The following is a 17,552-nucleotide window of genomic DNA, read 5'->3' on the forward strand; positions in this document are numbered from 1 at the left end:
TTTTAATTTCTTTATTAATCTATATCTGAGAACCTGCTTGATTTGTCTATGCCATCTATGTGTTTCTTCTGTCAGATAGTTGAATCTTCAATCTATTCCTGTATAAATTATTAAAAAGTAATTTTTTAAAAGAAAATATATTCTAGAGATGAGGAAGATATTAACTCACCTTCTGTGCATTTTTGCTTTACTGCCCCAAGAGTTTATTCTTAGAACCATACCACCTCAACAGGATCCCTCTTTCCAGTAACATATATGCTATATGTATTAGAAAATTTCCATGGGCATATTATATTAAATTATTAAAGAATTTGGCAAAAATAAGTATGTAGCAGTTAACAATTCTGAACAAATGGTATCCATTGTTTTTAATCATTTCTATGTAGTTTCTGTCTTAGATTGTTTCACATATAAGCAACCATAGTGCACTTTCTGAAAATTTTTAGCTTCGTGTTAGGATGCTTTCTGGAATAAAGGGAAAGTCCTGAAGTATATGGGATTATGCTTCCCTCTAGTGGTACCAATAAATTCTTAGCTAGAGAAATGAAAGAGGAGAGAAGTTGAAATAAGACAGAGTCAGAAAATTTGAATAGGCATAGGAAGTCCTAACAAAAGCCTGACTCTTCATCACAGCTTTATTACATATTTTGATAACTTGTGCCTTTTATATAACTTTTATCATGTTGAAATATGTGAAATAGCTTGTCATCTTAGAAAATTGCTCAGCTACTTGTGTATCCAGCAAAAATATGAATGTCAATCTCAGATCTGGAGATAGGCCACAGCGCTGGTGCGGTAGGGCTACATGCCTGCTGCGGCAGGGTTGTTCATGGACACATCTATAACCAGAGGGCGAAGTTGCTGAAAAACGTTTCTACTCATCACCCTCTACATTCTGGGGAAGAACAGCCTTGGGAGGAGATGGAATTATTTTTCTTTTTGTGATATCACGAATATGCCTTTAAGGATTTATTTCTGTGTTTTGTCTATTAGCCCTTATTTTCTCATCATTCTGTTGACTCTAATCAGAAAGAGAAATTTTACTAACATGTTTTATTTTACCATTACTTTTACATAAATGTACTGTTTTTGTGCATTAGATGTCATAATTTTCTATGAAACCTCCTAAAATTAATATCACCAAGCAAACATACAAGGGTAAAAACTATTTTTAAGATCTTTTTAAACTGAAATCTAATTACATTAAAATTCCCAAATATATCTGTTCAATCACCCATTGTTATTTACTAAGCATATTGACACAATAAGGCGGTGAAGATTGGTCTTGTCAGTAGTAACAAGTTTCTGCCAGTAGTGAGTGCATTTCATGGTATTGGTCCCACGTAGACACAAGTACAATGAAGGCCGATTAAACTCTTGCTGACACACAAGTGGTTGGATACATACCTTGCCTTCTTAGATAAACCACAAAGGACTGGACTCACCAGTCTCTCCTTGGTTTTATAATTTAGCGTAAGTAATCCACAGAAGAATTCTACTGGATTTGACAACTGTGTTTGTGTTTTTTCTTTACTTCTGTTAAATAGCAATCCTATCTGGGAACATGACCTTGTAAAGCCAAAATTGTTAAATGTCTCCTTGCTTCAACTAAAAGTGAAATATTGCTCAACTATTTTCTGATTCACTACTGTTATTTTTAAAAAAAATAATATTTTCTTTGTTTTTAGGTATCTGGATGGGAACCAGTTTACCCTGGTTCCTAAGGAACTCTCTAACTACAAACATTTAACACTTATGTGAGTAATGTATGGTATTTTTCTGTTTTTGACATCTTATTTGCTTTCATGTAAATGTGGATAGTAGGGGCAGAAGATTTAGTGAACCTTTCAGATTCTATAAATTGTTTTTAGTTAGATGCTTTTTGTCTTGCTCATTGTGGTTCTGGATCACTAGCTACATCTTCATTGATTATCAGTCGGGCAATGGTGCATCTTAGAAGAAGGTCTTCTTCTGTGTAAAGTACAAATATGATTAAGTCTAAGTATCAGAGAATTATAGACTTGCAGAAAGTTGAATACTTCTATTGAAGATGAATGTGAGCTATTTAACGACAATCCAAGGAAAGAAAAATGGAAAACAATGTTTATATTCTCAACTTTAAACAAAACGGAGCAGACTGATACTATATTATAAATCTAGTTTAAAAACTTGATTTTTAAAGGCTTTTTTTTAATTTTAAAAGGGTTGATTCTCATATAATACATTATGAATTAAGGTATGGGTTTCCAGTATTTAAATTTATTTTCTAAAATCCATGTTTACTTACATAGTACTGAAGTACAGTTGACAAAGATGCTGACATTCTGAGTATAAACATCAAACATTGAATTGTTTTTAGTTTGGTTTGATGTCATCCTAAAGTATCATCTCTCTTTCATTAATGTATGTAAACAATTTCTTACAGTTTTTAATTGTAAATACAAGAGTATACTTAAACATACAAGCATTTCTTTTCAATCTAGTTATGTGCACAATATTTCTTAAAATATATAATCTTCTGTATATAATGTCACACTTAGAGTAGCATTGTTAGTAATTGATAAAACTTGTAGCAAAACAAAAAAAAAATCAGCAACAATGTTGGATATAAAGGGAAATATTTTATTTTTAAATCTGTTTGATTTTAGAGTAATTATAACTGTCTTAGATTTCTAGTATTCCTAGAAAAGAGGGATTTATTCCTAATTAGTGAATACTAGAAACCTAGGTAGCTACCTACATAATTATGTTTCTCACTGTAAACTTTACCCTGAGCACATGAAAGCTAGTTAAAATGTTGTTGATCCTTTTCAGTTTTCCTTAAAAGTATGCGAAAATCAAACACTTTGTTTGAAGTATATAGGACTGTTAACTCACAAATGGTTAAATTAAGAAAAAAGAATACCCTACAAGATGTCTTGTTCTCCCTCTAGTTATTTATTTAATAGCAGCAAGAACTGATTACACACATTTGTTCTGTTAAATAAACCATTAAATTGCTGCAATTTCCAAAGGGTCAGTTCAGCAGAATTGGGTCATTTGTGAGACAGCATGTGATTATTTAAAACCAGTTTGGAAATGAAAAATGAGAATTTATAGATCCAGAAATGGTTTTACCAATGACTCACTATACAACTCTAGGCAGGTAACTGGGCTTCCCTGATAGCTCAGTTGGTAAAGAACCCGCCCACAATGCAGGAGACCTGGGTTCGATCTCTGGATTGGGAAGATCTCCTGGAGAAGGGAAAGGCTACCCACTCCAGAATTCTGGCCTGGAGAATTCCATGGATTAAAGTCCATGGGGTCGCAAAGAATCGGACACGACTGAGCAACTTTGACTTTCAGGCCAGTAACTACTGCTAGTGTAAATGTATTTATTTTGTAAATTTAGCCATAGTACTTCAGCAACTAAGATGGATTATAAAGCTTCTGTAACATTCCCACCATTTCACAGTTTCATTGGTCCATTTACTGATACTTTGACATTTTAATGTGGATAATCTGAAGCATCTTTTCTAAGTCTTGTACTTATTCATAAATTTTCTTCTGAAAAATATACTAAACATAAATACACACACATACATAAATGAACATAAATTACAATCCAAATCTTCCATTTATTCATCAATCTTCCTTTAGCCATATATTTGGCATTTTGTTTTAGATAAAAATCACTGAATATTCTCTAACGTGTATCACACTGTTTTATGTATGTGAGTGTATGTATGTATATATTCACCCATTTTTTCTAAAGCAGAATGGAAAACATCATTATATATGTTATATATTACACTGCATTATATATTATTATGCTTATAATATGTCATTATAAATATTATGTATATCATGTATACATTATATGGGCTTCTCAGATGGTGCTAGTGGTAAAGAACCTATCTGCCAATGCAGGAGATATAAATGATGCGATTCAATCCCTGGGTCAGGAAGATCCCCTGGAGGAGGGCATGGCAACCCACTCCAGTATTCTTGCCTGGAGAATTCCATGGACAGAGGAGCCTGGTGGGCTGCAGTCCATGGGGTCACAAAGAGTCAGACACAACTGAGGCAACTTGGCACAAGCAGTATACATTATATAAAATAAAAATAAGATCAGGTTCACTGCATATTATTTACAACCTGTGATACAAATTACGCTTGGAAATACCCATTTGGCATGGGTAGAAAATTCACATGTCTCTCATTTACTCATCATTTATTAAACAGACATTTACTAGGAACCAACCATGTGCCAGTGACTTTGCCAAAGGCAGTTTTTAATTATGGTGTTGTTTTTGATGATGGCTTTGTCAATGTAATTAGATGAGGGATTCTTTCAGTTATCCTATTTGACTATTTGTATGTGACAGTGAAGATGAAGTATAACCGATGGAACTTTTGAGAACAAAGGTTTATTTCTCAGCTGTCAAATGTGTCTGTTGTGAATGGCTTCCACGTGATTGCCCTGGGACCCAGTAATGGGAGGGCTTCTCTGTGGAATGTCAGGAGCCTTGCAGAGGAAGGAGCAGAGGGTTAAGGGAAAAGTGAGCTTACTCTGAAGCTTTTGTTCTGAAGTTCAACCAGCTCTGGTGGCCACACTTCACTGGCCGGAGCAAGGCATATGGTCGTTTCTAATTTCAGCAGGCTTGGGCATGAATAATGATGAATAATTATGTACCTCAGAGGATTACCCAATGTTCTGTTATTTCCAGACAAAAGCTAAGTCCTAACCAATGCTGCTACAACTGTGAACAGGAAGAACCTTCTCTTTCTAAGAATCACTAATATGTCAATGTCTATGTAACAGTAGACCTGTTTTTTTTCTTTTTCTTTTTTAGAGACTTAAGTAACAACAGAATAAGCACCCTCTCTAATCAGAGCTTCAGCAACATGACCCAGCTCCTCACTTTGTGAGTATGAAAGTGTGATGCTAAGTTAATTCCTTAATTCACTGGACATTCCTGATGTACAAAACAGTCTCTGCCCTCAAGGAATGTTAATACTGTTGGGAGAAACAGACAAATAAAACCTCGATAAACAAATATAGATCCTATAAAAAGTGTCAGGTTCTATGAGAGAAACAAAGAATAACTTACATTTGTGGCAGGGTTGGGAGAAATCCTTAAGATAGACTTCTGGAGGAAGTCACCTTACGGAGAACACGGTTGAGACAATAATGAACGACAGCCGTAGGAAGCCTTCTAGGCTGTATTTTAGAATTAACTGTGTTGTAGTAGTGAACAGCACAAAGATTAACAAAATACGATGCCTCGGTGCCCTCAGTTTTTTTTTTTTTAATTTTATTTTATTTTTAAACTTTACATAATTGTATTAGTTTTGCCAAACATCAAAATGAATCCATCACAGGTATACATGTGCTCCCCCTCCTGAACCCTCCTCCCTCCTCCCTCCCCATACCATCCCTCCAGGTCCTCCCAGTGCACCAGCCCCAAGCATCCAGTATCGTGTATTGAACCTGGACTGGCATCTCATTTCATACATGATATTTTACATGTTTCAATGCCATTCTCCCAAATCTTCCCACCCTCTCCCTCTCCCACAGAGTCCATAAGACTGTTCCATACATCAGCGTCACTTTTGCTGTCTCGTACACAGGGTTATTGTTATCATCTTTCTAAATTCCCTCAGTTTTTTTAAGATGCTCAAATAACCCTTTTCAGTTGCTTTGTTTTAAAAATGATATTTGGCCATTTGGGGATATCTGAGTAAAACAAATCGGCTTGTGTGTGCTTTCAGAATTCTTAGTTACAACCGTTTGAGATGTATTCCTCCTCGAACCTTCGATGGACTGAAGTCTCTTCGGTTACTGTAAGCATCTTATGTTTAACAAAATACTTTATTTCTTGAGAATCTGGGTTTTATGTTGATTTTTAGTAATTTAACTGCTTTATTTTGGGGATTTTTTGATTATATGCATTAGAATTTACTACAGATTTGGAAATGGAAAATTATATCTTACTGTATCATTTCTCAACAGATTTTACTTGGACAACATAATTTTTTCTTTTGTAATATGTTGTTGCTTTGGTCATTTATTTGATAATATATGAGTTTAAGATACAATTTTATATGGATCTAATTTTGAAAAAAAATAGAAATTTTTAATTTCTTTAAAAGTTACATAATACAACACAAAATATTTTTATTATACAAAATTTATCTTACAGTACATGAAGTAAAATATGGTCTTGTATCCCAATTCTCTCCCCAGAATTGACAGTTAAACAGTTTAATGTTATCTTCTGGTTATTTTTTATGTTTTTTTAATATGTTGATACATTTATGCCCACAGCAATATAATTTAAAAATGATAAACAGATTTTTGTTAAGTCTGTCATTGACTTTATTTAGCAATATGCTTTAGATTTTAGATTTGCCATTCCATCAAACATAATACTCCTCAGCTCTTTAACTGCTACAGACTCATAGAATGGACGAACCATAGCTTGTTTAAGTATCCTCATCTTTACTGTCATTGGGTTGATTCCAAATTTTCATTATTTTATACAGTGCTGGAATGAACATCCTACACATCCATCTTACTGTCAAGCATATTAGAAGAATACCAAAAGTAGTCATCTTGTTGTCCACCAAACAATTTTAAATGTATTATTTTAATATACTATCCATTTCAAAGCACTCTTGAAAATATTAAATATTATAAATCCCTTCATTTTTGTCATATGACAGATGGAACATTATTTTCCATTCTTCTTTTAATTTGCAATTCCAGTTACTAGAGCATTTGAGTATATTTTGTTTATTGAGTGTTTGCATTTCTTATTCTATTAGCTTGATCATATTAATTCTCATTTCCTATGGTTACTTTGTCTTTTCCTTATTAACATACCTGCCTTTATGCACTTGACTCTAAGTTTACAAGTCTTTTTTACAAAGGAATTAACATATTTATAGCTTATGTATGTTGCAGATACTTCCCATTCTGTTTTCTATATGTAATCTTTTTTTAATTGAAATATAGTTGATGTGTTGTATTGGTTTCTTATTGCTGCAAGGTGATTTGGTACACACACACACAAACATATATATACATGTATGTATATATTATTTGTCAGATTCTTTTCCATTATAGTTTATTACAAGATTGAAAATAGTTCCCTGTGCTATGCAGTGGGACTTGTTGTTTTATATTACGGTTATATTTTACATCGTCAAAAATATATCACTCTTTTTCATTATGACTTCTGAGTTTTATAACATAGAACTTTAAAAAGCCTTACATATCCCATTTTTATAAAAAGGAATTCATCTATATTTTACTTTAGTACATTTTCAGTTTTATTTTTGCATTTAACTCTTCTATATAAAATTTATTATGCATATGATATGAAGTAGGAGCTAACTTTTTGCTTCCCCAAATAGATATCCAGTTATGTGAAGACTATCTGTTTAATATACCATTTTCTACACTGATTTTAAATAACTGTTACTGAAAACTCATATATTGGGGATTTTTCTGAACTCCCTGAAATAATAGGAAATTTAATTTTTCTTTTCCTTGTTTTTAGTTCTTTACATGGAAACGACATTTCTGTTGTGCCTGAAGGTGCTTTCAATGATCTTGCTGCATTATCACACCTGTGAGTATCTATTTCATGAATATTGGTTTAGGGTCAAACTCTCCCTGGCAAGTGAGTTTGTAACAAATGGTCCCCTGCCATTTTTTTATTGTCATATCATAAAATGTGATTGGTTCCATCTTTAAAGAAGATCTAAAGATTTTAAATCTAAATTCAGTGCTCTTTACAAGATAGCCTTAATTTATCCTTCTGCTCCTAACTCCTTGTTAGTTGAGTTCTCTTTGCTTATAAAAATATCTCCTATTACAAATGTGGCTCCCCAGCTTTCTGAATGAGTAAATGAATGAATGAAAGTCTCTCAGTTGTTTCCGACTCTTTGCGACCCCATGGAGAGGGCCTGCCAGGGTCCTCTGTCCATGGAATTCTCCAGGCAAGAATATTGGAGTGGGTAGCCGTTCCCTTCTCCAGGGCATTTTCCCAGCACTGGGATCCAACCCAGGCCTCCCATATTGCAGGCAGATTCTTTACCATCTGAGCCACCAGGGAACTCCCCCAGCATCCTAGTCTATTCCTTTTCTCTTAATATTCTCTGATTCTGAATATTATATCGCCTTCAATTCAGTCTGCCCAAACCTTGTTTATCCAAGTCACATCCCAATTGTCACCTTCTCCAAGAAGCCCACCCTGATTTGCTCAAACTGGATTCATTTATTGAGCAAATATTACTCAGCATTGACTATCATTGTTGTTTAATTGCTCAGTTGTGTCTGACTCTTTTGCAACCCTTTGGATTGAGATTTCCCAGGCAAGACTACTGAAATGGGTTGCCATTTCATTTCTCCAGGGGGTCCTCTTGTACCCAGGGAATGAACCTCATCTCTCCTGCCTGCGTCTCCTGCACTGCAGGTGGATTCTTTACCACTGAGCCACTGGGGAAGCCTAGCATTGACTATGGTACCATGTACAAATAAATGAGAGAATGTTTAGATATTACTATGTGATAGAAGGAAACGGCCAAATCCTCACACTGGGTGAAATGTTTTTCCTTTGCATTCTTTCTTATGACAGGTTGTTTATACCTCCATATTCCTTGGGAGTACAATAAAGCAGTTTATTAATGAGATCCATAAAAATCTCACTTGAATCAAATTCCTCTATTTCATTACTGTTAGTTGTACTGTTAAGACTGTAGCAAACCTGTAAGGAAGTTCAGAGACCAGCCTTGGAACCCAGAGCTTTGTCAGGCTCAGTTTGGTGTCACCTGGTGACAGTTTAAACATCATTGTCAGTTGGTTCCTGGTTCTCCAGAAGAAGTTGCTATATTTTTTCTTCTGTTTGTCCTCCTCTCCAAAACCTACCAAACTCCAAGAAGATAAGAAGTTCAGATAATTGAGAGAAGGGAATGGGCAGAGAATAGGAGCCAGTAGTCAACCGTGCTACACCTGCATTTCCCTTACAGAGGCTCTGTTATCAATGGAGGTTTTTGTCCATCTGACTGGTGCTCACTTTCAATATCCCTTACATTAAACTACCAGGTCCCTGGAGGCAAGACCTCCATTTTTTTCACGTGTCAGCCTAGCACCTACCTCAAAGTGGACGTCAGGGCCACTCCTCTACAAATTCCATGGAAGCCACTTGCCTGAGAGTCCATGTGAATGAGATCCCTGGCTCAGGGGTGCAGGACTATGGTGCTGTGGCTGAGTGCTGACTAAAGAAATGGCCATTCTGCTAGTATTAGGGTGCTGAACTAGAAAAGTCTGCCTGGGAAGGTGCTGCTTGAGCTATGTGACATTTCTCTCCAGCAGTGAGAGCGATTTGTCATGTGTCTTATTTTGTCATGTATTTCATTTTATACAATTGTCTTTTACTCCCTGGGTCATAGAGAGCTCTGCTCCATTCACTTTTCTTACTGTGTCTGTTGGCACAGTAAGGAGTTAGGAAATGTCAGTAGAGATGAGATCCAATAGCTCAAGAACATCATTTTCCTCATTTTTAATTTAGAAGAAAGGTTTGAATCTGAAATACATGTAAGCATAACATTTACTTCATTCCAATTCTTGGCCAAAGTTGGGCATTAAAACAGCTACAATATAAAGTATTGTGGTTTTGTAAGCATAATTGAAAGTCTCGTCATATAAGAATAATTTTGCATAAACCATATACCTAGAAATATTACTAACTTGAAGTTAATTATAAATCAGAATCAATCAGTTTTTAAATGCTTCTTCATGCATATACTGTTTGTACCCAGGCTTGGGAAGCTTGTGAACCCATTGGTTAATGTCTCTGGCCTCAGTTTTTCAGTCTGTAAACTGGTTATTAACAGTATTGATCTCATACCTCTTCTATTTAGAATAAAATGAGATAAGTAATAGAAATGGCTTAGCACAGTTCTAGTATATCATAATGATGCAATAAATGCTATTATCTTGATTATTTTTCCTATCACTATAGCTGCTTATATAAATAGGCACCAGTTTTTCATTTTCTAATATGAAAAACTTTAAAGAGACAGAGGGAGTTCAAAATCAGCTTTGGGGAGCTAGCTTTATGCACCTTTATTATTTTACATCCATCCTTATTGTCTTGTCTTGTACTGGTCTTTGACTCTAAACCATCCTTTCCAACCTTCTCCATCTGCTTAAATCCAAATATCTAAAAGATCAGACTTCCTAAACCACCAGGCTCCCAGAAAAGTTACCCTTTGTTGAGTTATAAATTCTTCTACTATACCACTTATAGTGAAAATTATTTGTAGGTATGAGTTTATGTTACTCTCCTTTGCAGAAGGAGTTTTGGAGGTTAAAAATAATGTATTACTCATAGCGGAGTCCTCAGAACCTGGCATAGTGATTGGATTCTAAGTAAATCATTGGTGAATGAAGAAAGTGTTATCTACACTTAGGGCACGCTTGTACCCAGTATAAAGCTGTCTGCAAATACAGGAGACCTTATAAAGCCGGCTAAGTGTTAACACGGGTGACAACTCACTAAATCACACTGCACATAAGTGAGAAAAATGGGGAATCCCTAATCCCTAATGCCTCCAATTTTCATTTTTATCAGCAAATCTATAGGGACTTGTAGTAAGCATCACCGAGTTACATTCCCTTAGGAAATAACAATACTTCCATATTTGTGTGTGTGTGCGTGTACCTTTGTGTGCTTTTGTGGTGATGTTTTCCAGAGCAATTGGAGCCAACCCTCTTTACTGTGATTGTAACATGCAGTGGTTATCCGACTGGGTAAAGTCGGAATACAAAGAGCCGGGAATTGCTCGCTGTGCTGGTCCTGGAGAAATGGCAGATAAACTACTTCTCACAACTCCCTCCAAAAAATTTACATGTCAAGGTATGGTTTTTAACCATTGTCCTTCTTCTGTAAATAAAACTTGATCGTATTAATTTTAAAAAAGAAACAGAAAACCATGGGCTGCTAGGTTTCAGAGGGACAGCTGAAAAACTCCAATAAATAATTACTGTTTCCTCCTGTGCTTGGAGAAGACAGAGCAGTTACTTGAGGAGCCCTAGTAAAGAACTAGGCTTTTCAAATAAATTGCAGAAACAATGCATTGGAAATGACTACGTTTTCTTTAAAATATAAGGAGAAATGAAGAGTACACAATTTCTGGAAATTCCTCTCATGGCCTCTAACAAGTAAAATATTTTGCTTTTGCTTTGTCTAAACGTGTGCCCTGCTCCTAGGGCTTCCAGGGCCCTGTGGCTTCCTGATGCCAGGTAAGGAGGCACGAGCCCTTCCCCATGTTCAGGCCAGACCTTCTGCCTCACCTCTTGTGCTGCACTCTTCCTATGTTGATGGTGCTGTTCTCACTTGTTTGGATCCTTTTATTTTTCCTTTGTTATGTACTTGTGAGTTCTATACAGTGTCTTAGTAACATATTTTCTTCTCTTATTACAAAACTAATCTATGTCCAATATAGAAAACCTAAAGAAAAGGAAAATGTGAACAATAAAAGACTGAAGAACTAAATGTAACAATTAAGGACAATGCCAAAAGATAACCAGTGTTAAAGTTGTTTTGTGTATCTTTCCACTTTTTCTAATCAAGTAAATCTCAATATCACAGCTAATTTTGAAAGAAATAAAAAGAAGATCCTCAATATTTTGCATTGTTCTTTTTTCTTGAACTTTATTTTTCTCCTTGAATTTATATTTCAAATACCTCAGAGAATTGTATCATTCTTTGCTACAAAAAATATGTATATATTTTGCATTTTTAAAATTTGCTACCAGTAAAGATCTATGAGTTTCTAATTTTTTCTTAGAAGTAAGTGTTGCCAGTAATACTTATTGAGCATTGGTTGGGGCAGCATAGTTATTTATCAATATGTTAACACTTATATTCAAACTGTAAATTTTCTTGGAAATGCCTCTCTGGGATTATGTGCATTGACTGTAAGAGCCTTTGCAAATAACCAGTGTTTTAAATTATAATTTTATAATCTCTGACATTCCCTTGGAGCAGTGTGCCACATGGTAAATTTCTGGTGGACTGAGAAGTATACCATTTTTTTGTAAGGTCAGAGTGGAGATAGGGAATGAGAAACTGCCATAAAGCTTGCTTGTAGGCATATTATTGGGCAGAGTAATTCTAGAAGGGCTATATGGGCAAGTTGAGCAACTGCAGACTATTTTTACACTTCTCTGTACCCAGGGATGCTCATACTCCACTTTGAAAAATGCTGGTGTTTATCTATAATTGTAAGTTTAGGATTCCATAGAGATATTTCTTGAAAAAATAATTTCACGATAATGTAAATTTGAGAAAAGCTACATACTTATATTCATTCTTAGAGCATCATAGTCCGTATTAATCTATTAAATGTTCCCAGAAATCTGATGAATACAAATGAACATGAAAGTGAAAGTGAAGTCACTCAGTCGTGTCCGACTCTTTGCGACCCCATGGACGGTAGCCTACCAGGCTCTGCCGTCCATGGGATTTTCCAGGCAAGAATACTGGAGTGGGCTGCCATTTCTTTCTCCAGGGGATCTTCCCAAACCAGGGATCAAACCCGGGTCTCCTGCATTGCAAACAGACGATTTGCCGTCTGAGCCACAAATGAACATAGATGCATAAAATAAATGTCTCTTTATACCTAACTGGTTTGACTTTTTTTCCATTAATAGTATTGTTTGTTCTTAGTATAGCATGAATGGAAATAAGCTATACTAAGGGAACATTGGTCTGAATCAGTAGAGCCTGATAGAACTTTCTTCAGTGATAGAAATGTTCTGTACCTGTGCTATCCAAATATAGTAGGCACTAGCCACATGTGGTTGTTGAAATGTAGCTAAGGCAACTGAGGAAGTGAATTTTTAATTGTATTTAAATTTAAATGTAGTTGTATGTAGCTAATGGCTACCATGTTCAGTAGTGCTGTTGCTACGGGGCTCAGAGGAAGACGTCCTTTCGGAGTAGCTATGAAAGGTTTCTTGCAGGAATGTGTAGGCCAGTTGCTTGAACAGCAGGCAAGTGTAAGGACAGGTTGGAGGAACTGCAGGAGCCCAGCTGTGATATAGGAAAATGTTGGAACTGTGGCAGTTTAGTTTACTAGTCACTGAGTTATCAAAGTAACACATCACACACATTTCAGGGTATACCTTAAACTGCATAAGTATTATGTCTATGCAAGAAGCATAAACATTCAAAACTCAATAAATATAGTGTAACTGCATTTAACAAGCTTTTAGATTTACTGGGTTCTTCTATAACATAATTTTAGAAAGATAGCAAACATTGAAACTCATAATGTTCTTTGCCAACATTGTCCAGTATTTGTCAAAATATTGTGAACCAGTCTCACGTGCTTTGCTAGAAATATTTACTTTACTAATTGGATTGGTAAGGGGCACAGTATTCTAATCCATTCATTAAAATAATTAACTCTGGGAAATCTACTGAGTACTATGTTTTTGAGCTTACATGCTTTATGAGCTTGAAAGTAATAAAATAATGCTGCTTTAAATATTTTATAATTTTGGTTTTTTATATTTTATTTTAACTTTTGCCATAGTTATACCAGTTTAATATGTTTTATTTATTCATGAAAGTCATGGAAGTACATATTCCTAATATTAAAGTTTGTAAATATGTAATTTCAGATTTCAGCAGGAAGATGAATATTCTTTATTTGCAAACATGTTTACATAGCTATATTTAAATAGAATTTAAATGTTTTCTCTGCTAGAAAACACTGTATTATTATTGTGAGAAATCAATTCTCGCAATACCATTTTTATCTTACATTTGCAGAGTATTTTCTTTGTGGTATAATATTATAGTTTTAGTGCACAACAGAAATAAATGAATTGCATGAAATATATTATCAGAGTATATTTAATTAATACCCAGATTAGGACATTCTTGAGTGGGAAGCAGATGATCATGATTTGTTGTTATAACCTAGGTGTCCTGTTTTCATCTTTTAAATATCAGATGAAATTAGAGTGCTCAAGGAGAAAATGGAGATTTTGCCCTTTCCAGGTTTTCATTGAAAACACCAGCGTGGAATGTAGAATACTGTTAATTTCTAATAGTCCCTTTATTGTTCTTGGTTCAGGAAGCTTTAGCTATATAGACAACTAAATTGTTCATTTTTAATTTGACATTTATTAAACACTTAAATGTGCTAAGAGTGAACCATGTGATGATAAATCGCTTCAGTAGTGTCCAACTCTTTGCGACCCCATGGACTGTAGCTCACCAGGCTGCTCTGTCCATGGAATTCTCCAGGTAAGAATACTAGAGTGGGTTGCCATTTCCTCCTCCAGGGAATGTTCCCAACCCAGGGATCAAACCTGCTTCTCTTCTGTCTCCTGCAGTGCAGGCGGATTCTTTACGACCAGCGCCACCTGGGAAGCCACCAAACAGAATGAACAGTCTAATGTAAACAAGTGGTGTACTGCTTCTTTCATTCAACAAGTACTGTGTGAGTTCCTATTATACAACAGGAGTGGTCCCAAGATATTAAGAGTACAATAATAAATAGGACAGAAAATCTCTAGCCTTCATGGAGCTTATATTCTACCAATAGATACATTTTAAGGGATAATTACAAAACAATATGGAAGTTTGGTGGTAGAAACATATATACAATGTTAATAATGTATATCCAAACCAAACAGTTGTGGAAATGTAACCAATACCACAGATTTCCTCTTCTTGGGCTCCATAATCACTGTGGACAATGATTGCAGCCATGAAATCAGAAGACGATTGCTTCTTCTGATGGCAGGAAAGCTATGACAAGCCTACACAGTGTGTCGAAAAGCAGAGACATTCCTCTGCCAACAAAGGTCCATATGGTCAAGGCTGTGGTCTTCCCAGTGGTCATGTACGATTGTGAGAGCTGGACCATAAAGAAGGCAGAACACCAAAGAATTGATGCCTTTGAACTGTGGTACTGGAGAAGACTCCTAAAAGTCCCTTGGACAGCAAGGAGATCAAACAAGTCAATCTTAAGAGAAATCAACCCTGAATATTCACTGGAAGAACTGATGCTGAAGCTGAAGCTCCAGTGTTTTGGTCATCTGATGAGCACAAACAACTCACTGGAAAAGTCCCTGATGCTGGGAAAGCTTGAGGGTAGAAGGAGAAGAGAATGCCAGAGGATGAGATGGCTGGACGGCATCACGGATGCAATGAACATGAACTCGGACAAACTCTGGGACATGGTGAGGGCCAGGCAAGCCTGATGTGCTGCAGTCCATAGGGTCGCAAAGAGTCAGACACAACCGGGCAACTGAACAGCAACAACCAGTACCACTCAGTCCATCAGGGGAACAGGAGACTGGTATAGTGTGTCAGGTAGAACAAGAATGGAACATAAATCAGGGGAAGCAGCTCCTATGGGCAGGTGTCTGGTAGCCAGGAACCCAGATTAAGAGGCGAGGAACTGATGCTCAACATATCTCATTACTTATCTGTGAAGATCAGTTAAGGGTCAGGAAACCTGGGACCGTTTCGTATCCCAGAATGACCAACATTCCACCACCACGTGCTTGCTGTCTTCTGCTAATTTTACAAGTTAAGAATCCTCTAGGTTCTGGAATTTCTAGGAAAAACTTTCACATCTCTCAGTAATAAAATTGTAATGTTGTCAGGTTTTTTTTTCCCCAGTGAATCAATATCCTTTGTTGGAGGGTGTGTGAGAGGGGATATTCTTAACAAGCTCAAAGTCTTATTTTGTGTCTCAAAACTGTTAATTAATATTGACCTTATTTATTTAAAGTATGAAGGGGATTAAATAATTTAACCCAACTAGAAGTAATGAAAATTTTAATACATCAGTTTTGAAGTAGAATTTAAAACCATATCAAATTCTCTTCAAATTTAGTATCACTACCACATAGTTATAAATTTGAAATAACCATAGCTGTAGGGGGCTATGATTTTCTCACTGGCTAAAAAAAAATATTCAGGTTTGTACATCGTTATTTGCCAAAAGCACTGTCTTTAAAAAACAAAGGCTATTTTTTATTATACTTTTTTTAAAAACTTCGAACACTGGGGAAATTTTAACAGACATTTATTTTAATAGGAGATGAGAACCAATTATTTGTATTCTGTTCTTAAATGTTGTATATCCATATTATCTCTGATACAGTAACTCCATAAAATAATTATTGCCCTTTTTCACTTGAGTGTGATTTAAGAACTTAATTTTCTGGCCTAAGTTCATATGTGATTGTAGCAAATGTCCAAGCCCAGGGATCCCAGAGGTGTAATACCCATCTTTGTGTTTTTGTTTAACCATTTATATAATGCACATTTGTAGGATTTTAACCCCCTGTCATTTAGGGACCATCTCTACCCCTTGGAAGGAAAGTTGTGACCAACCTAGATAGCTTATTCAAAAGCAGAGACATTACTTTGCCGACAAAGGTCTGTCCAGTCAAAGCTATGGTTTTTCCAGTAGTCATGTATGGATGTGAGAGTTGGACTGTGAAGAAAGCTGAGCGCCGAAGAATTGATGCTTTTGAACTGTGATGTTGGAGAAGACTCTTGAGAGTCCCTTGGACTGCAAGGAGATCCAACCAGTCCATTCTAAAGGAGATCAGTCCTGGGTGTTCTTTGGAAGGAATGATGCTAAAGCTGAAACTCCAGTTCTTTGGCCACCTCATGCGAAGAGTTGACTCATTGGAAAAGACTCTGATGCTGGGAGGGATTGGGGGCAGGAGGAGAAGGGGACAACAGAGAATGAGATGGCTGGATGGCATCACTGACTCGATGGACTTGAGTTTGAGTGAACTCTGGGAGTTGCTGATGGACAGGGAGGCCTGGCGTATTGCAATTCATGATGTCTCAAAGAGTTGGACACGACTGACTGAACTGAACTACCCCTTCCTTGAAACTATAGGGATACCAATGGGCTCCCTCTTGCCCATTTTAGTAGCTTCTTTTTAGCTTCTTGATTTGCCCTCTTTTCATCGTGCACAGTGGTGGCCACTGCTGCTGCTTGTACATTCCTGTTGTCTCTTCATTCCTTTGCTGACTTCTTTTTCTTACCCACTCTTTACTATTGACACAGTGGACTTCTCTCCTCAGCTCTGATGATTAATTTCAGTCCCATAGCTTCAAGTATCTAGCCATGACTTTTCTTATGAACTTCCGATTCATATTTCCATTCACCTAGTGAACTCCTGCCTTGCAGAAACTTAAAACATATATTACAAAACATGCCTTCCCATTTTCCACATTCTCTTACAGCTGTATTCAGTAGTTGATCCATAGATGTCTCTATTACTGAACTGCTTGTTAGGTATTCCCGGTGTTAAGTATCCTCTACTTTTTTCTTGAGTTCTCTTTGAAATGCATCTGACTTTACATACGAGGCAATACTTCCACTGTTTGACTTGTATGTCCAAGGGATATAGTTCCAAGAGGTTAGAATATAAAAATAAGTGGACTTAGATAAACTAGGTGGATGTAAAAATCACATTATAAGAAGAACATTTAGTTAGGTGGAAT

The 17,552-nt window shown here is 36.0% G+C and overlaps 1 protein-coding gene across 2 annotated transcripts in view; it reads left to right on the top strand.

Annotated features, from left to right (window-relative positions):
• Positions 1–17,552, top strand: part of SLIT2 (slit guidance ligand 2) — a 407,371-nt gene that overhangs the window by 327,298 nt on the left and 62,521 nt on the right. For both annotated transcript variants that reach the window (XM_070791218.1, XM_070791219.1), the window contains 5 exons: positions 1,689–1,757; positions 4,836–4,907; positions 5,755–5,826; positions 7,548–7,619; positions 10,747–10,910. In XM_070791218.1, coding sequence (XP_070647319.1) covers positions 1,689–1,757; positions 4,836–4,907; positions 5,755–5,826; positions 7,548–7,619; positions 10,747–10,910 — 449 coding nt within the window. The remainder of the gene's footprint in view (positions 1–1,688; positions 1,758–4,835; positions 4,908–5,754; positions 5,827–7,547; positions 7,620–10,746; positions 10,911–17,552) is intronic.

The sequence above is a fragment of the Bos indicus genome, chromosome 6, assembly GCF_029378745.1.
Source record: "Bos indicus isolate NIAB-ARS_2022 breed Sahiwal x Tharparkar chromosome 6, NIAB-ARS_B.indTharparkar_mat_pri_1.0, whole genome shotgun sequence".
Taxonomy (NCBI): domain Eukaryota; kingdom Metazoa; phylum Chordata; class Mammalia; order Artiodactyla; family Bovidae; genus Bos; species Bos indicus.